The sequence below is a fragment of the Centruroides sculpturatus genome, unplaced genomic scaffold (assembly GCF_000671375.1).
Source record: "Centruroides sculpturatus isolate CEXI.00-Female unplaced genomic scaffold, Cexi_2.0 scaffold1751, whole genome shotgun sequence".
Lineage (NCBI taxonomy): Eukaryota > Metazoa > Arthropoda > Arachnida > Scorpiones > Buthidae > Centruroides > Centruroides sculpturatus.
In genome coordinates, this window is record NW_019386288.1 from 1 (window position 1) to 25,961 (window position 25,961).

Sequence of the window (25,961 nt, forward strand, 5' to 3'; positions counted from 1 at the left end):
TGAACTTGTTTATTTATTAAGTACTGTACGTCAGATAAATAATCTATTAAAAATGCGTTTAAAGAAAGAATTAACTGATTGCCCCTGAAAGTCGGCTTCTTAGAGAAACACAGCTTCCCTATCATAAAATGTCACGGCACGCCTCTGCAGTATTGGTATATTTTCTTTGGTTGTATGAACTGTTTTCTTTGTCTGCAAGAGGTGTTAAAGTACGATAACTCCGTTAGTTTGGTCTACACGTGTTATATTCAAAGTGTACTGAAATGATAATAAGTGTTGAAAATATGACATTCGTAATCAGTAGAAAAATGTATATCTGCTGAACTTCCACGAAATGAGGTTCAATTTTTCGAATAAAAATCATATCTTCATTAACTAACAGAGTAATACATAAATAGAATTCAAATCACACTGTAACATTAAACTATTGTGTAATATAATAAAGTAACTGTAAGTGAAATCATTTTAAGAATATTGCATAAGATATACTTGTCCGAATATGACAAAAACAACTCTGTTTTAATAGTTAAATTGCAATTAGGAGAACCCGGGGCAGAATTGGAAAGACGATTTACATATGAGAGAGAGGTGAGGGATTTGGTTACTTAGTAACTTCTATCCTGTCTTCCTCGGATTGGTCGTCTTCTATAAGACCGACTCTTCCTTACTGTTTCTTCTAGAGTGAAAAGCGCATAGCTATAACACTCCTCTATGAGATATGAGATATGAGATGAGAGGTGAGGGAATTGGTTTGCTTTCTGTCCTACACTCAAACTGCGACAACACGTCAGTGTGAATACTTGGTTACCGAGATTCGCTTTGTCGTGGACCAATAAGACCTTGTGCCGTAATTTTTTTTAATGAAATTACAAGTGTATCAACATTAAAACAATGAAAGCATACGGTATATTTTATAATTTAACCAAATTTATATAGCCTAGTTTATTAAAAAATTGTTTGTTTCAGTGGCGTATCATGACATTTGATAATAGGGAAGCTGTGTTTATGTAAGAAGCCGTCCTACAGGGGCAATCAATTAATTGCGCATCAGGGTTTATTGGTATTCGTTTGTTCAATAAGCCAGTAAAAACCATACACTTCTTTAAATGCATTTTTAATGGATTATCTGGCCTACTTATTAAATAAACAAGTTCAGTATAATTACCTCTGTTATCAAATTCAATAGATTCCTCATGCCCTTTAAATGCCAATTCTTGCTTTGAGAAAAAACATATAATATTAATTAATTTAGATATAATATATCTATTAGCCGTAATTATCTTGTTATAATTTTTGATACTTATTTTATATTGTTTAGTAATGTTAAATACTATTCTGCTTTGATTTCCAGTTTCGAAAGAATCGATGTGACATTTACGATTTTCGTGTCTTTTGCCAGCTTTACTCAAATTATTTAAATCGTCAAAGCCATTCTCATTCCACACACTAATTTCCAGAATTCATTTTTAAATCCAATTTTAAGTATATATTTATCTTATTCAATTTAAATTTTAAATTTTGAATAATTCTTTTTAATACTTCTTCAATTATAAGTTACTTTTATAAAATATTCTCTTAATTCTTTGCTGTTTACAACATAACTCTTATTACAGAAATGTAGAAAATTATAAAAAAGAAATAATTTGCATTAAGATTGTAAAGATTTTATTAGAGTAAATTTCATTAATAAACGTGTACAATTTTGAATTTAGAAAATAATTTTCTCACATTTAAAATAAATTAAATTTATGCAGCAGAAATAATTAAATTAATTGCTTTTCGTTTTGTAAATTTTGCGAAAAAAAAGCCAAATTTAATAATTATAATAATTTTGGAGTTTTTCCAATTCCAATCCCAATCTCAAATCTTCAATTTTCCAACNCCGTTATAAGTTTCGCAAGTCCCACAATGGTGCGAGCAGGAGGTTTGAGACGAGGCCCGACATATCCTGACTGACTACAATCTGAAAAATACTGAGGTTTTTGACCTCATCGGATTCCCCAGAGCTGTACTTATATCAAATGAACTCAAAAGAAAAGTAAGTAATTGCGATTTTCTTATTAATCTACGAATGCATACAGCATTTCATAATGTCTCGATTTATCTACAGTTTAATTTTTCAATTTAAGATCTTTATTTACCTTATTAAGCTTTATATAATTAATTAAAATTCACATATCTTATTTTACGTTTTACTTTCTAAAAGTATCGTTTAAATTACAGTTACATTTTAATTCTGATATGATAACTTTAAAGGAACCTGGCAAGGTTCCTTTAAAGTTATCATATCCAAGGGCAGGCAATCAGGACTGATGTATTCATCAGTCCTTATTGTCTGCCCTTGGAATATGGAGAAACCTTGCCAGGATACGATGCTACTTAAGCTAATCAATCAATATATAGGCTATATATTATAAAAGTAAGTGTATAATGTTCGTGCTGCTACAACTCAAAAACGAGTCCCGGTACTGTCAAGGAAGTTATATGGTGTGGTAGCCCTCTATCTCCCATCCATGAATTACGTTTTAGTTTATACCTGAAGGGCGTGCTGTTGAAGATATTAGGGCTGGAAATTTCGCCCTCTAGAAATTTTAGAACAGTCCAGAACATTCGAAAGTATTCGAGGGCATTCCACAACATCCCAGATCATTGTGAAATATTCCAGAATAATCTCGAATGTTGTTGAATGTTCTGAAACATTGTGGACCATTGGAAGCCTTTTTTGTACGGCTGGGACTACCCATTAGTGGGGGTATATAAAGAAAGATCCATTGTGGGTTCGAACGTCGGCTTCTTATCAGTGACGAAGGAAAGAACCGAAAAGAAGTGAAAATTCCAAAGCAATGCAGTGAGTGAATAAAAACAAACAGTGAAGTGTGAGTAGTCAAAGTGATACAGTGACTGAATATAAATCAAAAATAAAGTGTGAAAACTGTGTACATAGTGTATTTGTTAATAAAAAGTTGATTTGATTTATATTTTATACAATGCTCAAACTTAAAAGTGGAGGCACTCTTGCCAGTTCTGAATTTTCTTTTGAATATTATAGGTGATATCGTCGACAATATTATTTTTAGTTGCCAAAATTGCCCTTTGAAATAGACACTCTGAATAATAATAAAAAGCGCAGAGTCCCCGCGGAAGAGAGGGACAGGATTAACGCTTCAACAATGGAATGTTCAGTAACAATGGAACTGTTAAGGGAAAACAGCGTGCAAGATTTACATGCGCACATGCGTTTTTTTTTGCGTTTTGCGAGAAATTGAACATATTTTTAGACCCATCTAAAAATTTTTTAAATAGTCTGGAAACAGGGGGACCTAATTCTTGCATTCTGTGAAAACGGGTATGATTGACTGTAATGTAATAACTTTATCTTCGCTATTGTTAGTTTTTGCCCGAGCAACGCCGGGCTTATCTGCTAGTAAGATGATAAGAGCTAACGAATAATTTTATCGAAGAAATGAAGAATATTGGATTTTGTACGAAGAAGAAAAAAAAAGTTCTAAGGATATAAAATTTAGAAACATCGGTGTACATTCAGAAGAGGAAAAATTGAGAAAATTTATAGAAAGATCAGAAGAAAAATTGAAGCTTTATTCTATCAATTCAGAAGCTTTCATGAATGCTATAAAGGAAGATTCCGATTGTGGAATAACCTTTCATTAATTTGTTCAGACGACTTTTGCTATCAGGTTTAAATAATGTAAATAAAAACTCGGCAATAATTGATTACATATTTCATTTTCTCGTAAAAGAATTATCATCGAAATGCTTTTCTAGTTAAAATAACACAATTTAATAAATTGTAATTATAGATTATCTATGATGAGTTATGCCTATTCAAATAGTCTAGCAGCATAGGGCAATGATAATGTGAGATAGGCAGTGGGCCACGGGTAAATTCCCAAATGACCACTTACTCTGCACGGGTTCGTGAAGCCCGATCTCGGCGTCTGTTGGATGGCTAGGAGGGCAAATCGAGTGGGGAGTTCTTAGGTAAGTCGGCAGGTTTCCCTAATTGACAGGAGACAGGTTTAAACCTAAACAAGCATTTATTATATAACTAATTAAAGCACTAAAAAAGGTTAAATGCGGTTATATCTCAACTATTTACATAAATTCGATTTCGAATTTCCGAGTTCAAGAGAGAGCGCTTTTACAAATTCTAAATACCTCTCAGTGGAAGGGAGAGTTGGCGAACGTCGTCTATATGGAAGGGTATGGTGTCTTCGGTGTCTTCTCCGACGGGATCACAGTCCTTGGCATGGAGATCGATGACCACAATTACAAAAAATGCCTACACTAATTTAAATTATATGCCTTCATATAAAGTTTACTGTATTCTGTCTTCAAAAACACGTTAACGTGTTTTTTACTGAATTTTATGATAGCAGAGATAAAAGGAGAAGTTAATATGCAATTCAGCAATTTTTGCTGTAAACACATAAATGGCCTCACACGTGTTATTTATGTGAAATGTCCCTGGCTTCTGATCTATTTTACATACGAAACGTTGCTATTATTGAATTGTGTCAGGGTGATAAACCAAATAAAATTAATATTTCGAGTAGGGTCAAATTTAATAAAATTTTACTCGATATTGACATTTAAATATTTAAAGAGTTATCATTACTTTAAAAATATGGCTTCTGCCATTTACAGTAATTAAAAGTTAATATAATTTAAAAGTTTTTAATAGATGGCGCAAAACATAAATTTAACTTTGAGAAAGAGTTAATGTTCTTCTTGTACAATTATATAGTATTATATAGGGACACATCCGCACATCTCAACATCCGAACATACGCAAATACTTGAACATTCTCGGACCATCGTCAAGCTCTTCTGAAAATAGTTAGAATAAAAATTTTTTGTGTTTTTACTTGCGACTAGACTATTCTAGATGGAAAAATTTATTAAAGTCCTTCCGGAATTTAAAAAAATGTAAACAACTCAGTTCCTCAAAAAATATAGTAAATGCTGAATGTTTCACACTCTATCCGCAATATCTCTCGACTATCGAAGCTCAGAGGGCTTATTTTAATATAATGTATAAAATTTTTTAACAGATAACGCTAAACATAAAATTAACTTTGAGAAAAAGCAATGTTTTCTCTTAGAATTTAACTTCATAGTATTATATAGGGGCTCTTCCGGAACACCACCCGTCTCACTGGGATGGATGTTAATTAATCGTCGAAAGTTAACATATAAGCAAATACCTGAACTTCTTCAGTCAAGATCTCTAATATCTATATATATATAAATGGACATGTATGTCCCTATATCTCACTTTTCTGCCAAAACTACACATCGCATGTGAATGGTGTTTGTATGTGGTAGTAACCCCAAGTCTCCATTCGTGCATAGGGGTGGTTGCGACTCGATAGCTATAAGGGTGCGGGAGATATGAGGCCGAAAGTAGTTGAAAGTGGCTTTCTATTTTCGAACGTTTTGTTCGAATTTGTTCGAATTAAATTCGAACGTAAAATTCAAATATTGGTTCGATTATAGAACGATTATAAACGTTCCACAAGCGTTGAAAATCGTTCGTTTGACTTGACGTGAACAGGAGACGTTCAGAAATAGAATCGGGACCATAGAAATAGAAAACGGGTAAGATTGGCTATAATATAATTATCTTAATCTTCACTATCGTTACTTTTTGGCCACAAATAAAAACCCAGCGAAGCGGGTCCTTGCAGCTAGATTCTAGATTACTTAGAAAAAGTCTTTTATATATAGCCTATAAAAAAACTATATTACATACAAATGTACGAACAAATAAAAACCCACGAAGCGGGTCCTTGCAGCTAGTAGTTAGAATAAAATTATTTTGTGTTTTAACTCGCCACTAAACTTCTCTAAATGGAAAATTATATTAATAATTATCTTGTTTCATCTCGGGGGAGAACGTTTGAGAGAGCCGGACGGATTTTTCGTTGCTACTTTTATATCAATTTATCGTTTTGAAAATTATGTTAAATACGTTACTAAATTGCAATTTGCATGTATAAGTTGATTATCTAAAAAGATTTTAATTGCTTATTTACATTTGTACGTTTAGTGTTATTTCGTAAATGTTTTTATGCAGAACATTATAACAATAATTATATTCATTCATATTTATGAGCATAGATGCATTGCCATGAAGAATAGCCTTTGATAATATTTTTTAATAATAATGATTTTTCATGTAGTATTTTTTGTTTTCTTTTTATTTATTTTTTCATTTTTATACTATAAGAAGTACCTGAACTAATATTGTGCAAGTCACATTTATAGTTAAAAGAGATAAACACTTTACAACTAAATTAAAATCAAATTGCACAATTAAAAATTAAAAAAAGTGTAGATAATTCGATATTTGTAAATGAATTCAATAAAATGCACAAATAATTCAAATAATCAAATTGCAATAACTCAGAAAATATTACTGGCTCTGTTGCTAAATCATATACAACCACTCCACTAGTTAAAACCAGGGCTGTGGAGTCGGAGTCAGAGTCGGAGTCGGAGTCGTGGAGTTTTGGAGTTGTAGCCTGATACGGAGTCGGAGTCAGAGTCGGAGTCGTGGAGTTTTGGAGTTGTAGCCTGATACGGAGTCGGAGTCAGAGTCGGAGTCGTGGAGTTTTGGAGTTTTAGCTGGAGTCGGAGTCGTCAAAAATTCCGCCGACTCCGACTCCCTTTTACTTACCAACTTGTTATGTATATGAAACGGAGTCGGAGTCAGATTCGGATGGTAAGGTAAAGTCGGAGTTGGAGTCGGTAGATTTTTACGCGACTCCACAGCCCTGGTTAAAACACTAGTTCCGACTAAATTTGAATACCTTCTCAATAAACGTGGAATATCCAGCCCGGGCTTGAACCGTGGAGCTTGTATACGTTATTAAAGATTATTACGCTCGTCATGTTAGGCTGCTCAAAAAATGTACAATATTTTATAACGCAATAGTCTACTGCATTTCCTAAATTTATTGGGAATTGACCAACTTGACAACGTGATTACTGGCAACAGTTTTGATTAGTAATCCAACATTTATTTTACTGCATAATAACAGTTGACTACACGCAGTCAAATTAGTTTGCGTAGTCGAATTCATTTTATTTTCAATATACCGGAAATTTCGTTTATCTGACATTACTCTTATTCTTCGTATATGTCGAATTGCTTATTTGTATACGGCAATGCGACACGTGAGCGATCTGCGGTAGGGGAGATTTTCCCGAGAAGCATTTCTAAGAAAATCGATTTAGGCATTTCAAACGTGAATGAAACTTGGAAAACTCCATGTGTCAAACTCGTTGGCAAGGGGCAAACCGATGACTAACTATCTTCCCCGTTGCAAAAAATATAGACTACGCGGAGTGCATTTGTGATTGTTATATACAGCGAGAAATCTAGACTTATTTGCATTTCAAACGAATATCGTTTAATAAATAAAATACTTTAATACAGCTATGGTGAACAAAAAATATGTCTTAATCTTTGTAACAGAAATCTTCATATAAGATTGATAACATTATTTCTAAAAAAATCGACAGCAATATGTTTACACTCATCCCGCATTCGCGTAAAATTGCCACTTCGTTGTCCTTCGCTTACCACAGTAAATGTCGGCAACTCGCCTAGGCATTGCTGTTATATAGGCACAAGTGAGCAAGCAGTTCCGTTCCCTGATAATTCGGACGTGGGTTCTACAGGACGGGCCTGCCACGTGTATTTTTCCGGGTTTTATTCATGTTCTTAACGCCTAAATAGGAACCGGTTACCCATAAAACCCTCCTGGAATTCATTCTTACGTTGGCAGATCGCCCGAGTGTAGCGTTGCCGTAACTAACAAAACAAACGTAGGCACGGCAAAAATCTTGTAAAATGTTGGTTCACACTTCATGAGAAACCGTTTCAGCTGATCTTTAATTCAGCATTTGTTCTGTTGCTAGCAGTTTGTAGAGATACAGGTTGGCCTCTTTGTTCGCTTCATTGTTCTGCAGCTTCCACAAACGAACAGCAGAAGATGGTTATTTGCAAATAGTTACAATTTTTGTGATAACTCAGGATGTATCAATTCTGAAGAAAATACATCCTGAGTTATCACAAAAATTGTAACTATATGTAAATAACGTAGATACTCGTAACTACCACTAGAGGACCAGAAGCAGTTAGAATAAGTGGATAAAAATAATATGGTGTGAAGAATTCTTTGTGTTTTTTTTAATTGTAAAAGTGTCAGAACCTACAAGAAAAGGCTGACACTTGATCATTTTTAACATTGTGAAGTTTTCTACCAATTTTTACCTGTGTTTGAGAAGTGTTCTTCAAAGCAATTTTAAAACTGTCACTTTTGTGGTGGTGTATAAGGGATAAAGATAGACTCGAAAAGTTAATTTGACTTTTTGTAAATAGTCTAAACTTCAATTTTGAAGAAAATACATCCTGAGTTATCACAAAAATTGTAAATACTATTATGTTATTATGTAGTTAACAAAAGATTGTTTATATCCATATGTCTTTATTCTTTAATGTTTTATAACTGTTAACACATAAAGTGAACTTGTTTCTAAATGTAAAAAAATACTAAAAATTACAGATTATCTTATAAAAAAAATAAACAAAACAATAAATTTATTACAACGATCGAGTAACAATTTAGTAATTCCGATCTTTATAGAACAACAATAAAACAATTGCGCAATTGTTGAAATTACCATTTTAATTAACTATTCATAAACGCTGGACGCTGCACCATTTGACCCTAGAAAAAATATCTAATAATTTTTATTGGAGTAAAATTAAACGTTGTAAATCAAATCAAAAAAGAATATGCACGTTATTGAATTGAGAGGTTTGAGGAACTTGCCATTTAGATGCGAGTATTGTGGTGAAGTGTTTACTAATAAAAAAGCGTTACAAGATCATTTATGGATGCGCCATGGAAAAACAAGTAACCATACTTGTTTAGGACATTTTGAGATCAGATTTTTGAAGGGTCTGCCATACAGATGCGAGTATTGCGGAAGAACGTTTAATACTGAATCAGCGTTACAGCAACATATCAATGAAGAACATAGTGGAGGAAATAACCATACTCGTTCAGGTGGATTCTTTATGTACGAAGAATGCGAATTAATGTGTGAAGAATGCTTTACATTAGACCAGCGAATTATTCTGCCTGATCCATTTTCTGAAGTGCGTATTTAAATTTAAATTTTATTTTTTTCAATACCGAAAAATTATAACGTTACTTCTAATTATTATTGAATGTTGTCTTTATTATTCTAACACTTCCGATTTAGCGAAATGTTGGAGGGTTCACAAAAGAGTGTTACGAATTTAACAGTTAATCCGAAGAAAGTTAAGTTAATATAACTATTTTCTCAATATTAGGCATTCTACAATGTTTTAATATGTCAAGGGATCGTATGCAATGTAAATTGCACAATATGAAATGAAAAATAAAGTTCTTCACCAATCAGGAAGACTTTTTTAGTTAAAAACTACACAATAGCAATTAAGTTAAAAGTTACGCAGTTATTAATCGTATAGGCCTATAAATTATTTATAAAACTAGGAACATTTAACCAGAAGAAACATACTATTGAGAACAATCCCATAATATTGAGAACTCTTCTGGATGCTTTTGCACTAACAATGGATGAAAAACTGACACCTATGTTGGAGTGGTTAATACCACTGAAATTGGTAGATCCTGCCTCACCAACAGGCAGCACACGTGCATTCGTTTGAGCATTCTTCTGTGTCCAACAGCAAAGTATTTCTGCCTGGATGCACACCTGTAAAAGATCATACACGTGTTGAATTTCCGTATTACATCAATCCAATTTAATAGAATTTTCGTATTTACTATTAAAATAAATATGTTTCTAACTAAAATATTTTCATTCATGTATAAAATCTGTTTTTACAGGAAACCTTTGAAGTATTTGGAAAATTACAAAAAGATGTCGAAAAATCCGAAAGTTTAAGATCAACAAATAAAACTGAAGAAAAATGCTTCAAAGATTCAATTAAAATAAAGGATAAAAATGAAATAAAAATTGAGGATCGACAAAATAAACAGAATAATGCTGCAGAAGAGAAGTGAGATCTAGCAGAAAGTCTTCAGGAATTCTTTTCTTCAATTGCTCATAAAAATTCTGAGATCGGTAAATCTTCCGAGTAATTAGAAATATATAAATGCCACTTCTGCAAGAAAAATTCACTAATCGAAAAACATTTGATAAGAAATTACTTCCTTTGCAGAAATATTCATATAAAATTTGGAAAAACAATTTGTAAATTCAAAATTATACATGATTCTCAGTGGCATTTAATTGAATAAAATCGTTTCTATTTTATGCAAATGGCTTTTCTTTATAATTTTCTACATACCAATAATACATAAAAGTATCAATTTTAAGTAGCAAACAACTAAGGAATATTTTATAAAAATACTCTAAAACTGAAAAAGAAAAGTACTACAGTAAATAAAATACTTTACATTAAAAAGTAATATAATTTTACTTCAAGAATGTTATTTTTAGTTATTTTTCACTAGATAATATAGTTTCTCTAAAACAAACTACATGTATAGGCAAGAGCATCTTTTATTTAATTGTTATTTTATAGGCGTAAATTCAAACAGAATTTCACTCCCTGTATGTTTTTTTTATATAATAACAACTGTATACCTACTTTTGCAACCCCCTCCTGTATATTAATAAAATGATATGTTAATTAATTACACCAAATGCTCTCATTCAGAAAAATGTTACACAGAAGAATTAGGTATTAAAATGGAATGAACATTATTAGTGTGAATGAAAAGACCATGATAATAAGTAATTAGAATATCAGAGCAAACAACGAATTTTTTGTAAACAAGCAGTTCGTAATAAAGGAACTTTCAGTATCTTGTATGATCCACGTTTAATATATAACATGTTTGATATTAAATAAAGTGATGCTTTGATGCTTCGTACTTTGAATTTAATTCATTCCAGGAAACTTTCGGTATTCCAATCAATTTTTTCACATAAGAAATAATGAAAAGTAAAGTAATCTTAAACAATACCAATTTTGAACCAATAATGCAGCAAATTCGCATAATTTAAAATATTAATATAATAACAGAAATAAATGCCTTAATACTAAATTTAAACATGAAAACCATAAAATAAAATATGTAAATACTGTATAACAAAATGAAAATTGCCTTTTATTGATGGCACACTTTGAAGTTCGGCATCTTAAGATATATATGTGATACACAGAAATTTTAACAGTTGTGAAAATTAGCATATAAAAGGGTGATATTTTATTATATGTTGAGAAACTTTTTATCAATACTTTATACTTCGTTTAAATAGTATCAAGTCTTCGGATAAAAAGCATTTTGTGCATAATATGCTTTATGAGTTTGGAAAAGAATATAAACGCTGCACAAACAGTAAAAGTAAACGGAGATTTGCAATGTCTAAGGGGACAATGCTTCGAAACTTTAACCAAATCAAATATGGTTTAAAAAGTTCCTTTTGGAAAATTTTAAACTAATTGATACATAAAGTAAGGGATGTCGTAAAGCTGTCAACAAAGAAAGTTTGTAGGAAGAAATTGTTAAAAATCGAATAATAACACACAACATATAATAAATAACCAAACACACTAAAAATAATGCGATATAATGTGCACTATAAATAAAACTATAAATTATATTTTAAGTGAAATCTTCCGCTACAGTTTGTTAAATTAAAGTATTAATTAAATAAATTTGTTAAGTAAATAAATTTAGCAACGATTTCCGTAACTTTCCCGCTTGTTACGTGTTATTATTTAAAAAGTAATAATAATACAGTAGAACCTCGAAAACTCGGCTCTCGATAACCCGGCACTCCGGATAACTTGGCCACACCCTGTCAGGGCAAAAAAATCCTTAGTTAATTAATTTTCATTATAGACAGCTTTATAAAAGTATAAAAGCTCTCATAAAGTATTTTTCTGAGGTCTGTCTTATCAGGTAAATTACTGTACACAATGTATTCATTAATTTTCATTTTCATGTAGTAAAGGCTCTATGCCTTCATAAAGGACGTACTTTTCCTTTGTTTAAGGGTATTTGGGCAGTTTATTCTCTGTTGAATTCTGAGGTAAACAATACATACAAGTACAGTACAGTATTTTCTGAGGAAACACTCGTACTTATTTTTTTTAACCCCATTCCCCATAACCCGGCATTTTCACAAACTCGGCTACCCATCGGTCCACATTAGACCGAGTTTTCGAGGTTCTACTGTAATAACTTTTACCTCATTGAACAAAATAAATAAAATTGTATGTGGCGCCATCTGTTCTGAAATTTTGATATTAAAACTTTCTATATTTTTAATTTTTATAAAATAGCAAAAAGTTTAATTTTCAGAGTAGGAATGAGTTGTATATAAAATAAAAACGTAATGAGTAATAACGATTAAATTCTTCATTAAATCCTACTTCTCCGTAGATACGACACATGAATCTTCTATATCTTTTTACCGTGTTGATCTTTCACAACCGAAATGCTAGAGTTATAAATGAATCTAACAATGTGTAATTTTTTAATATTTATTTTGATAAATATCGAAACTTGAAACAGTTATTGAATTTAAGGTTTCTTAAATAAAAAAATTATTTACAATTAAGACAATTCTATTTACAAATTTAATAGTTGAAATGACTACTATTCAGATTTGCACATATACTGACTACAATGTGTTTTCTTTAATTTTTTATTCACGTTTAACGTCGAATTGTAGTGCATACGAGTGGCCACATTCTACCATTTGTTGTGAAATTTGGTAGCAGTAGCACTTAGATTTAAAGACAGTGTAAATGTCTGTAAATACAAGTGGCCTTGGCCTATTATAATCATTTAATTAATTAATTAAACAAAAGACTTTATACTCGAAAAACACCGCTTATGTTATAATAATCACTTTGTGAGGATAAACATCACCTCGTTGTTGTTCTGTAGACAGAAAGTGAAAGAACGAGTCCTCGGAGGGCAACGTAAACTGGAAAGGAAAGAGACGAAGCCAGATGAAAAAAACGAGTTCAGTCTATTAAGTCGTAATCGGGTGAGAATTTATTTGCGCGTGTCAAAGTCGACTTCGGGGGAAGGTAATCTCCGCGGAGATAAGGGTTATTTTCTGCAGAAAAAGAAAACCATTTTCCATCTAGGTTTCTTACTCTAGACAGAGTTTTTTAGGATCCCTTTTGACTCTTGTCCATCGTATCCTACCTCGCGCTACTGCCTCTCCATCATCCATACCGCAACTTCTGGGTATCGTCGTACTAGATATTCGACCATAAACGAGGTGCTTTTGTTACGAGATATGACGACCGCCCGTTTATAGTCAGGTGTAGGTAACTTCCGCTTTCTGCTCTCCTCAACATCTTTAGTAAGAACCCGAATCACTGGAATGAAAGTGAAAGAGCGCTTTCTGCTTATCATCTCCCGAAGTGCGCCTCTTACTTCATTTTGAAATTAACCATTGTGCAACGAAAAAGATGCGAAACATATTTTTATTGTCGTAATTTAATCTAAATTATAAGTAATAAATATATATAATTTCTTATGTAAAATTTATTTTAAAATGAAATAAAGATTTATGATAGTAGATTGTAGAAAATAATTGTTTTAATTAAAATAAAAATTTTAAAGTCAGAAATCTTTAATTATTAAATATAGTAATTTTAATCTTTTTAATAATTTTTAATGTCGGATGTATAATTTAAAAATTAGGTTCGTACAAATAATGTAATTCTTATGATTGCCATAACACAAAATATTTCTTAAAAAAGAGTCTATTTTAGTTGAAGTTTAGAGTACATCCGTGGGAATTTCATATTGGATATAATGTGTATATAAAACATAGCGGGAAATAATAATTTAATGTACTTATCAATTTCCATTTGGCTTCAACAATTCGACTGAATTTGAGCTAAACAAAAGTTAACAATAAAAAAAATGAAAAGTATTTCCTGAAATAAGTGGAAAGACCTCATTCTTTGTCTCTGTGACGAAATCGATTAATTGTCATCTAAACGGAGCTTTGTCAAAAAATCATTGCCACTAATTGTGATATTCGGCTAAACAATGTTCAAATATACCTAAATTTATAAACTTCTTAGTCTAAACTTACCAACAAAATGCCTGAAAATGATGCAAAACTCAGAAAAACGCTCACTTTTAATCGTACTCAGTGAATATTCGACATATCGCAACAAATTGTCAGAGTTTTATTGTTGTGTCACTACGAAATTTAATGTAAAACGTTTGGATTTTTCAGCAAATTTCGATTATTCCTCCTTTCTGTCGCTGAAAAGATGGATTACAGCGAAACATTCCTTGCATATACATTCATGTTAACATTAATACGTATTCAGAACTGTAATATGTCGTCTTTCCTGTCCAGATAGAAATGAATATAATTTTCTATTTTACGATGATGCTTCGAACCGAAGAAAATAGACTTCAAGTCTAATAACCCCGTTTTTATAAATATCTACTTTGTTAAGTGATGGTCTATAATCTTTTAATCAAATTGATCATTTGTTAAATTAAAATATCCGAATTTTATATATTAAACTTAAACATGATAACAACTAGAGAGCTAGTTACCCTCTGAAATATACGAAAAATAATAAGATGTATTGAGTGAGCAAACATTTCTCTTGAGAACGATTTATTTTTCCATTTAAAACGTATTAGAAACTTCATTCTATATGTGTTAAACCATGTCTAGTTAGACAAAAGAGAAGAGGAAGTGTACGTATTTCAAGCAAGAAATTTTTGCGCAATACAACTAATTCCAGAAACAATATTTAAACAAAGTAAAGTACACTACAGATCGATATATTTTTATGTAATAGAAATAACATTTTTTTTTCCCTCCTTAAGGGTAGACAGATCATCAGACCAATGCTGATTTTATATAATAAATGACAACGTATGTTTTTAATTTTGAAAGCATTAAAGTACATATTGTGTTCTCAAGTTGTTAAAAAATAAGTTTGTTTACAGTCATATGTCTAAGTTTATCCTCTGATGTTTTACAACCTTTAATACTTCAAGCGTCATAGCTTTCCCTAAATGTAAAAAATACTAAAAATTACAGAATATATAGAAGATAAACAAAATACTCTAAATACAACGATCGCGTACAATTCAATACTTCTAATTTTTATAGAAAAACAATCAAATAATTGTGCAATTGTCGGGATCAACAATTCTGTTGCATATTTGTAAAAGATTCATTTGGACATTGGAAGAAGTATCTAATAATTTATATCGTATTTAACGTATACATTTTAGATCAAAGTGATAAAAAAATTATGCACTTTTTTAAGTTCAGAAGTTTTCCGGACAATGAATATAAATGTAGATATTGCGGAAGAGTGTTTGGTTCGTTAGTAGCGTTGAATAATCACATTAATGAAACACACAAGAAACGATATAACGATTCTCGTTCAGGTGGATCATTCAAAAGAGAAGAATGCTGAATAATATACGAAGAACTCTTTAACGTAGACAAATGCATTATTATGTCTAATTCATCATTGGACGTACGTGTTGAAATATTCATTTTACTCATTTTACAATATAGAAAGTTATAATGTTATTCCTAATTATTATATTGTGTTTCATTTCATTACTCCCATCCCTCTCGATTAAGCAAAGTACCTGAGGATTCACGAACCACAGTGTTACGAACTCCATAGTAAATCGGAGGAAAGTTACTTAAAAATAACACTGTGCACAATAATATTTATTTTACTATTACTTATCATGTCATAAGAGAAGTAAACAATGTAAAATAGACGATACAATATAGGAAATATGATTAAATTACCAATCACTAAATCTTTACTCATGTAAAAACTACACAATAGCAATAAACATATAAATCAAACAGTTGTTAATCATATACAAAACAAATGGTCCACCTCTTTTCCCTCTTTTCACTGTAAAAATTTAATGCATTTAAATGTACGAGTATTTTAATACATGATATAAATTATCATTTGAAACCTTTAAATCTAAATTTTTAAATAAAGTTTAACTCTATACATGCTGCCTAAAATAAATTCAATAGTAAAAAGTAATTTTTGTGTATTACTTTTTAGATGCACAACTATGGGAGATCACCCATGTGTGGCATTGCCTTATTATATTAAGCCAGTATTGTAGTATTTTCGAGTTTACAGCCAATATATGTTTGTAACTGCAAAATATATTTCATTCCTCTATAAAATCTTGTTTCTTATAGGAAATTTCTGCCATATTTGCAAAATTAGAAATGGATCTTAAAAAATCGGAGGAATTAAAATCCGAAAATAAAACTGAAAAGGAATGCTTTAAAGTTTCAACCAAAATTAAAAATAAAGATGAAATGAAAGTTAAAGTTAAAGGTCCCGAAAAGAATGAAAAGAATGCAACAGAAGAAAAGCAGGATCCAGCAGAACTTCAGGACCTCTTTCTTGAAATCGAAGATAGAAAACCTGAGATCAATAAATCCTCAAACTAATTGAAATATTTAATTACCGCTATTGGCTGCAAAATTTTTAAAACCAAATGTATTTAATTAATTAACACTCATTTACTTTCGCTGAATTAATACAATTTACTTTTAAATTTGGTAAAACATTTTGTAAATTCAAAATTATACATATTTTAACAATGTCATTTAGTTTGGTAAAATCGTTTGAATTTTAATGCAAAATATTTCGTTTATTTTGTAATTTTCTACATAACACTAATGAATGAAAATTTATGTTGTTAACAAAGAACAATTAAAGAGTATTTTATAAAAAATATCTAAAATTGAAGAGAAAATAAAAGTATTTAATAAAATTCTTCCCATTAATTAAGCCAGTCTTGAGTAAGACGTCAATTGTTTCGTCTGCCTTAGAGTATAGAGCAAGAAGCATTAGACCTTTTGATAGCCATCCTTCTTTCTGAACAATCTCACTGTATCCAGCTGGTGTTGTTCTCACGTTGGAGTAAATACTCTGTGGTAAGCTTCTAGGACATTTTGTAATTCCATCCTTTCCCTTTCGGCTAACCCGAACTAAGTTTGTTATCCTTTTATTTTCCGACTGGGATTTGACCGTTCTTGTTGCCTTTGGTGCTACCATAATCTATATCCGTCAAATACAACTGCGATGGGACGTGCTTCTTGTATATACCGTTTTAATTTATCTACATGCACCCATCTCTTCTCTCCGTTCTCCATTTTAATCCTATAATTCCTGTCACGTTCTCTTTCCTCTATGATGTCCGTTTTTTTCCATCTGTCGCCAATTTTGCGGTAACAGAGTGATTTTAAAAGACAGAGTCACCTACTGCGAACTCTTTCTGTCTCGTACGCAAGTTCTAATGACTCGTGTACACTTGCTGTTTGGATTCTGCATTTCTCTTATCATAGTTATGAACTAATTTGATCATTTCAGCTAGTTTATCTAAATTCTCTTTGACATCGAAAGTTAAACTGTCCGATGGAGTAATGCCACCTGTCCATATACCTTTCATGATAGTTGAAGACCCGTTAGAGGTCTAATGTATAATGTTTCTTGATGTGTCATCTCTAAAATACTAGTAGCCCGGGACGCCCCCTAGTGCGCGTTCTTTACAAATTTTCACGAGGCAAGGTTCCTTTGACTTTTTTGTTCCTATCAATATGCTCTACAGCTCCGTTAAAGTCCCAATGGTAAGATGTTGTGACGTAGTCTACCTTCAACGTTAAGCATTTTTTTCTGTTTTATAATAATTAATAACATAAAAGTTATTTTTAAATAACATTTGTAACCAAACTGCTAAATATAATTTTAATTCTAAGCAACTCTTATAGCATGTTTTGAATATAAATTATATTAAAATTAAAGTTATCATCATAATTCATCAAAATTACTCCTTTAAAGTTTTTGGTATTAATTAAATTTAATGTACTATTATAATTGAAAGTGATGGTACTTCCTAATGGTTCCAGTAACTTCTTGTTCGAGTGCCAGGAAAGTCTATATGGGTAAAAAAAACCCGACAATAGCGAGAAAGAGCTCTTGCCAGAGTTTCACTCGTTGGAGACAAACAATAGGTTAAAGCAAATGCTATTTAAGAAATAGATACAATGTTATTGGCACAGATACTGCAAGGACACTACGATATTGTTAAACTACAATAACTAAATTTTTTACCATATTATAATATCTTTTATAAGTATGCATTGTTTATAAATGTCTTTTTAAGGGAAAGGACAGATTGGAGAGTCGTTTTTTAGTCTTTGTAACGAGGTAGATTCTGTAAATAACTTTGTTAGGGGAAATAGCAAACAATTATTTTTAATTTTATGTGTTTCTTCTGCTCTCCGCTATTTTGTCAGGATTGTTTATCTAAATTTAGGGAATTGGAATTGTTTAGCCAAACACGAATGACGGACTGCTAGTAAAATCAGATAACTAGTAAATTTTAGCTTCCTCTTCGTGAATGTTTCACAAGACATTGAAAAGACAAAGGTGAGAGTAGAATGATTTAAATGACAGTGCTTACAGGAAAAATTCAAATTGATTTTAAAATATATAGAGTAAATAATAACTGCATCACACTAATTTCTTTCTTAACATATGTTATATACAGTAAATTTAATTTTGTTATTATTTAAAATAATACTATGCTTTTCGTGTATAGAAATCTATATTTACATGATAACGTTGCTTCTTATATTAAATTTAGCAGTTATGAAGTTCGATTATAAAAATTTTACTATAAATAATAAAAGTTTTAAATCTAGTAAATTTTCAAACAATTAATTAATTTCTAACATTACACATTATTAATGATTTTCTTTAATCATGGATTTAATTTCCGAGTCTGATAAAGAAAAGAAATTGAAATAAGATTAATGCAATTACGTTTTATTAAATCAGTACAGAGTTACAAGTATTTAAATACAATTTAATTTAATTAACAATTATAGCATTTTAAAATAATAATGGATATGAAGTGTTTAATATTTGAAAAAGAAAAGAAGAATTTCCTTAGGATGAAAATGCCTTGAAGGATTTTAAGAAACTTATAAGTAAGTACAGATTTTTATTATTTAAATTAATTTATATCTAATTTCATTAAATATAACTAGATAGTTTGTACTATATTAGTGGAAAATTGAAATTTATTATGTGAAAAGTTCATTATAAATTACTAGCTGTTACCCGCGACTTCGTCCGCGAGGTTTTGCAAGCAAACCCCATTTACATTCAATATTTCAATAACCATAGTAATTGTTATATAACACCTACCGCTGAAGAAAATTGCCGAGAATCAAACGAACTATTTTCAATTTGATCAATTTTCTGGAACGTTTACAATCGTTCTATAATCGAACCAATATGCAATAACAAATTCGAATTTAAAACGGTTCAAACATTTTTAAAATCGAAATAGATATAAATATTTATATCAATGTCTGAAATGTTATCGATTTAATACACCTAAGTACTGAATGAAGACTAAACGTAGTTGAAAACAAAAAATCGCATTTAAAATAGTACAGTGGAAGCCGTTTTTCCGGTTAAGCCTTAATGCTCTCCCTTTCCCCCCCACTTGGGAATTTCGAAAAATCCTTTCTTAGCGTGCGTTTTCATGACGTATCCTAACTGTGTACAAAATTTCACCCCTCTTTAGGTCCAACGGTTCGCTCTGGGCGATGATGAATTAATGAGTCATTCAGTCAGTCAGTCAGTCAGGACTAGCAATTTTATATATATAGATAAGTTAATTTCATTAAGAAGATTAATAGATTAACTTTTATTAAAAATTAAACTGTTCTTTTTATATTTATTATAAATAAGTGTTATAGAGCAATTTTCACAATAAATAGAATAACTTTAAATGGATAAGAGATATCGAATAGCATTCTGATTACTAATTAACCATAATAAATCATGCGGTCTCGGCTCGAATCCTCGCGATATATTTTACAAACTTTCATAATAATTATAAACATTATAAGGATAAATTGTAAATCTAAGAATTTTATACAATGTATTTTGCTTTTCATAATTTAAATTTTTATAATTGATGCGATGAGACATCAATAGATTCGTCAATATCACCAGCAGTAACCAATAAAGATAAATAATAGTACTAGACTAATGACACTAAAGCACACTTGCTAGTTATAGACATCACAGTAAAAACGGAAGTGAATATGTAAAATAAATGGCCTGTGTATTTGTAAAATCAATTTCTTTCCCATGTATCTTCGAATGCTTGAACAATCCATCCATCTAGATGGCGGCTTTTAGAGGCTTTATTACAAGGGTTCACACCCACTAGACTGGTAAGAGACATCCTGAAAGAGCTTGGNATATGTAAAATAAATGGCCTGTGTATTTGTAAAATCAATTTCTTTCCCATGTATCTTCGAATGCTTGAACAATCCATCCATCTAGATGGCGGCTTTTAGAGTCTTTATTACAAGGGTTCACACCCACTAGACTGGTAAGAGACATCCTGAAAGAGCTTGGCAAAATTAAAAGCGTGACAGCTGCTCCCCAATGCACCACCATCAAGACTGTAATTACGAGTTATTTCCGATATACACCATAACACAGTCGGTAGCAGTGACGTACAAATCGCTGGATACCGCATTCTCTAAGGCCACTAATTCGGAGACCAAGTGATCATTATATAAGCAGAATTGCACTATTTATAATCTACTACGAAATGATAATGAGCTATCATTACACATGTCTCCCTTGGTATTTATGAAATACCATTTATCCTCGAACATGAAAACAGCATTAATAACTATATTGCTTACATGTCTCGTAACCTCCCAACACGGCATGAACAACATCAATATGATAAACTGTATATACTCTATATAGCAAAAGATATAACAAATACAATCGTGGCCACTGTTCCTTAATCCATTCTCTATTTCGAAAGTGCAGAACTCCGATGGACAAAGACCGAGCCACCACAAAACAATTGAAAAAATAACGATATACAATAATGCTATGAAGAATTTATGAATAAACCATGAAGACGTTAGCTGCTTGTCCACAGCTTAAAATAATATAAAGAGAATACATAAAGGAACTTTGTAATATTGGTTTATTTCCTCTATAGTATTTATGCTTTGTTTTTTTTTATATTTTATTTTGTTATATGTAATCATAATGTTTAACTATTCTGTATCTTCATTTATTAATTTTTATAACTTTAAAAATAATTTTTCCATTTAAAATTGAAAGCACTCAATTTTCCATATTTCAATTAATTAACGTTCGATGAATGGAATGGGGTCCTATACAGCTAAAAAGTCTTGATGAAATAAAGTAAAATATCTTTACTGATTTGTTTTTATACGTAATTTGTATAATATACTAAAAAAAAAAAAAAGAAAACATTTATTTCACTTAGTGTTTGCGAATACATAATTATTTAAATCGGTGTATTAATGTTCGCTTTTATTAATAATTGTTGTCAATAAAAAGATAATCGGTTCCAAGTATTAAATTTTCTCACTTTGTTACTTTGAAGAAATAATTAGAACGGTGGTTAATACTGCATTCTTGTCAGCAATGTAGTATTTTTCAAAGGGTGAAATAACGTAAACCTCTATATTAACATATTTAATTATCATAATTGACAATTGATTAATTCTCTCAATTGTAATCTTGGAATCTATTCCGTTCTTTACATAATAGCAGATTGTCAAAATGTATAAATCTACAGAAAATATATATCTTTCGTATATTATATTTCTTTTTATTTGTAAAGTTCCAAATACATTATTTCTCTACTGCTACAAAAAAGTAAGTGTTTTAAAAAGTTGAGCGATTTGCTACATCTAAGAATAAAAGCAAAAAATTAGAACTGGTAAAGTACTTCAAAATTTGTTTCTGACAACTATTTTCAAATAATATGTATAAAACTAACTAATTTTAGAAACTTTTCGACAGATAAATAATTTAATTTCTTTTTTATTTAAATTATAAAAATATGATAAACTAATATTTTTCTTTTAAACTGAAATTAGAAGACGAAGGGATTCATTGTCTTATGGACGACATTTTTCTTCTTGGATTTCTACGTGCTAGAAAGTTTGATATAGAGAGTTCCCTTCAGTTGCTTCAGAATTATTATAACACGAAAGTGAACTATTCGCAATTCTTTAAGAATCTTCTTCCTTCCAAATTGGAGCATCTTTTAAACATGAATATTTTGCAAATTTTATCAAAACCTGACCAGGAGGGAAGCTATATTTTCGTGTTTCGATTCGGTAAGTGAAAATTTAAATTTATTTATTTAGAATTGCAACAGAAATATTGTTAGAATTAAATTATTAGTAAGTACACTATTCAATTAAATGCTGTAGGGATGAGACTTGTGAAGGTGCCAGTCTTTCACTCTTTATATAAGTTTTTACTTGTAAGCACATGCTTATAACAAGATATAAGCATGTACTTTTCTTATTCTTTCCACTTTTGAGTACTAGGAATTTGGTTTTTGAAGACCACCGTGGGTTCGTCCAAGGCCACAATGAAATGGGTAGTGGCGAAAAACGCAGTCATTTTTTTCCGGGATAGACACCTCTTATCCGGTGTCCACTAGAAAATTAAGCTGTCATCTCAACCTACAAACTAGGGCAATCTGGATCGAATCCGAAAAAAAAACAATGGTATATATGTTTTACGGGTGATTAGCTCCGACCTCATCATTAATCTAACTTTTTGTGCGCCTACTGAAAGCTGTAGTATATATATGTATGATTTATTTATTCGAACGTGTCTAACCTTTAAAAATGGAACACTTTTTATGTCACGCGATTTTACGCAAGCCTTTATTCACGCTTAAAATGAGTAAGAGTAAAAGGAACTCATAGTGCCAACAGGGAAGAAAGTTAAAAAGAAGTAAAAATTATATTAAATTTTCCTTGTAGTCATTTTCTTGCAGTAAAACATTGATAATATTCTTTACTTTTATTTTCCATTCTATCAATCTTTGTAAGATAAATAAATAAATTTTATATCTTATTATCGTAAATGACTTTTTTTCTATTGTTCTTAAAACTTTTGACTTTATAGGTAAGTGGAATACTTCGACTGGAAGTGCAACTGACTTCGTGCGTGTTATATTGCTTTTTATGGATCTTCTATTAAATTTACATCGAACTCAAGAAAAGAAAGTCGTTTGTGTTGTAGATGTAAGAAAATTAACTTTGACACATTTCTACCATTTATCACCAAAAGTCGTCTATTCGTTAGTGACGCTTATAGCAATGAGCAGCTTCTTAAGACATAACTTAACCTTAAGATTCTAACAAGCAATAAATCCTATTGTCAGATGATTCAAAAAATATATATATATATGGGAGACATACTTCCTTATACCATTTTATTTATTAATTATCCTATTAACATTCTGAAGTATATTCAATCGAATCAATACTAAACAATAAAATATTACTGTATAATAATAGGACGAATGCTATAAACTTCGTAAAACCCAATACATGTACATTCAATTTTCTCACATACTTATATAGTTATTTCAGATCTACTGCTCCGAACATGTTCCGCATCTGTTCTCGACGTCCAGCTATCCAACTCCGTTCTTTTGAATGACAATATTCAGACAGACAATGCAAATTTATAGGTCAAATTGCAGCTCAATAATTCAACTCGAACAGATAAACCGTGGATGCACATGTCTATTCATCAATGCCATATCTGCTATTTTTTAAATTACATAAACAATAATCTTCACTAAATACATACACAACAATTTAAAGTATAGTAATTTAGAAAATAAATATCATACGTTTGGATAGAAAATAACAATAAAGCTTTAGTGTTTTCCTTAAAAAAAAATAAAGCAAAAGAGACTATAGAAATATATCTCTGTAATTTTCATAAATATTTTCTGTTCTGCTGTTATATATCACATGTAATAAAATTCAAACAAATACTAAAAAATGTTACTTAAATAATATGTATATTTTTTCTAAATAGAGAAATTCCTATACTCTTCAATACAAGGCAGTACATTATGTGAAGCTAAATATAATATTAAATGCTCTTTTGCCTGTTTTCCTTCCACTTATATCAGATAAACTCAGAAAAAAAGTAAGTAAATTGCGTTTTTTCTTATTAATCTACGAATGTATATAGCATTTCATAATGTCTCGATTTATCTAAAGTTTAATTTTTCAATTTAAGATTTTTTTTACCTTATTAAACTCCATATAATTAATTAAAATTCACATATCTTATTTTACGTTTTACTTTCTAAAAGTATCGTTTGAATTACAGTTGCATTTTCATTCTGATATGAAAACTTTGCACGAATTCATTAGTCCTGATTGTCTGCCCTTGGAATATGGAAAAACCTTGTCAGGATACGATCCAACTGAAGTTAGTAATATGATTAGAGCTAATGAAGAATTCTTTCGAAGAAACGAAGAATACGTGAAACTGTACGAAGAAGAAATAAAGAAAAGTGCTAAAGATATCATATCTAGAAACATCGGTGTAGATTCAGAAGAAGAAAAATTGAAAAAATTTATAGAAAAATCAAAAGAAAAATTTAAACTTTATTGTAACAATCCAGAAGCTTTCATAAATGCTATAAAGGAAGATTCCAAATGTAAAATTTATTAAGTTGTTAAGATGACTTTTGCTATCGGTTTTGAATAATATAAACAAAAACTGTGGAAGAATTAATTATATATTTCATTTTCTCTTAAAATATAAAAATTAACAGCTTTTCTATTTAAAATAACACAATTTAATATATTTTTATTAAAAATTTACTATTGCTAATTATGTATATTCAAATATTTTAGCAGCATAGAGCAATGATAAGATAAATCTGTTTCTCGAAATGTTACCGAAAATTGCAGATAGATTTACTTGTATGAAATTTTACATTTTATTTTATTTTAAATTTTATTTTGTTATATTTTATATTTATGAAATGTTTAATTGTTGTCCACATAGTTTTATGTACTGTACGTACATTCAAGCTTTTTAAACTTTTAAAAACATAATTGTATATAGATGGTGTGTTGTATAATTCAAAGAAATGATATTTTCCACTGGAAATACTGCAAAATCCATATAAGCCAATGAACTAGATCGTAAAATAAGCATTTATTTGTAGTTTAACTGTTTCAATTCGTAATTCGTTCCTAGAAATAGGTGCAGATTGCGTATTTTAACTCTGAGACTATATTACATATTATAACTTATAAAAAATTTTTAGAAGTATACTTACATTTTTAATTTCATTATAACTAAATACCGAATCTATTGTTTGCTGTTTACAACTGAACATTTATTACAAGAATGAAAAATTTTATAAAAAATAATTTCATTCAGATTGAATAGATTTTATTAGATTAAATTTTATTGATAAACATGTACAATTTCGAATTTAGAAAACGTTTTTATCGCATTTAAAATAAATTAAATTTTATGCACCAGAGATAATTATATCGAAAGCTTTTCGCTTTGTAAATTTCGGAAAAAAAAGCCAAATTTAATAATTCTAATTAATTTTGAAGATTTTCCAATCTCAATCTTATATCTTCAATTTTCCTATTGAAGGTTTTTTTCTGCACTCGCTGGAGAAAACTCCTGATGACTTGCTGGATTATGCTGTTGTTCTGCTTCATTGTTTTGTTTTCTTTTAGGACCTTGACCTTTTATATCTTTTTCGTCTTTACTTTTTTTCAAAATTTTGAAGCATTTTTCTGCAGTTTTCTTTTCTGATTTTAATTCTTCAGTTTTTTCGAGAAATGTTTGTAAGTGTTCAAATATTGAAAACAATTCCTGTAGGAACAAATTGTATACACAAATTAAATATAACATCAATATTAAATATATTAAAATTAAATATATAAAATTATAA

At 30.2% G+C, this 25,961-nt stretch overlaps 1 protein-coding gene across 1 annotated transcript; it reads left to right on the top strand.

Annotated features, from left to right (window-relative positions):
• Window positions 1–8,667: 8,667 nt before the first annotated feature.
• Window positions 8,668–10,359, top strand: LOC111614418 (zinc finger protein 225-like). The gene is made up of 2 exons (XM_023355789.1): window positions 8,668–9,193; window positions 9,933–10,359. The coding sequence occupies exons 1-2, from the start codon at window positions 8,828–8,830 to the stop codon at window positions 10,107–10,109; spliced, it is 543 nt and encodes a 180-aa protein (XP_023211557.1). The 5' UTR covers window positions 8,668–8,827; the 3' UTR covers window positions 10,110–10,359.
• Window positions 10,360–25,961: the final 15,602 nt, after the last annotated feature.

Excerpts from the sequence above, each read along its gene's own strand:
- LOC111614418 (XM_023355789.1), top strand. The coding sequence starts at position 8,828 with ATGCACGTTATTGAATTGAGAGGTTTGAGGAACTTGCCATTTAGATGC. Across the intron at positions 9,194-9,932 it reads TGCCTGATCCATTTTCTGAA|GAAACCTTTGAAGTATTTGG; the intron begins GTGCGTATTTAA and ends CTGTTTTTACAG.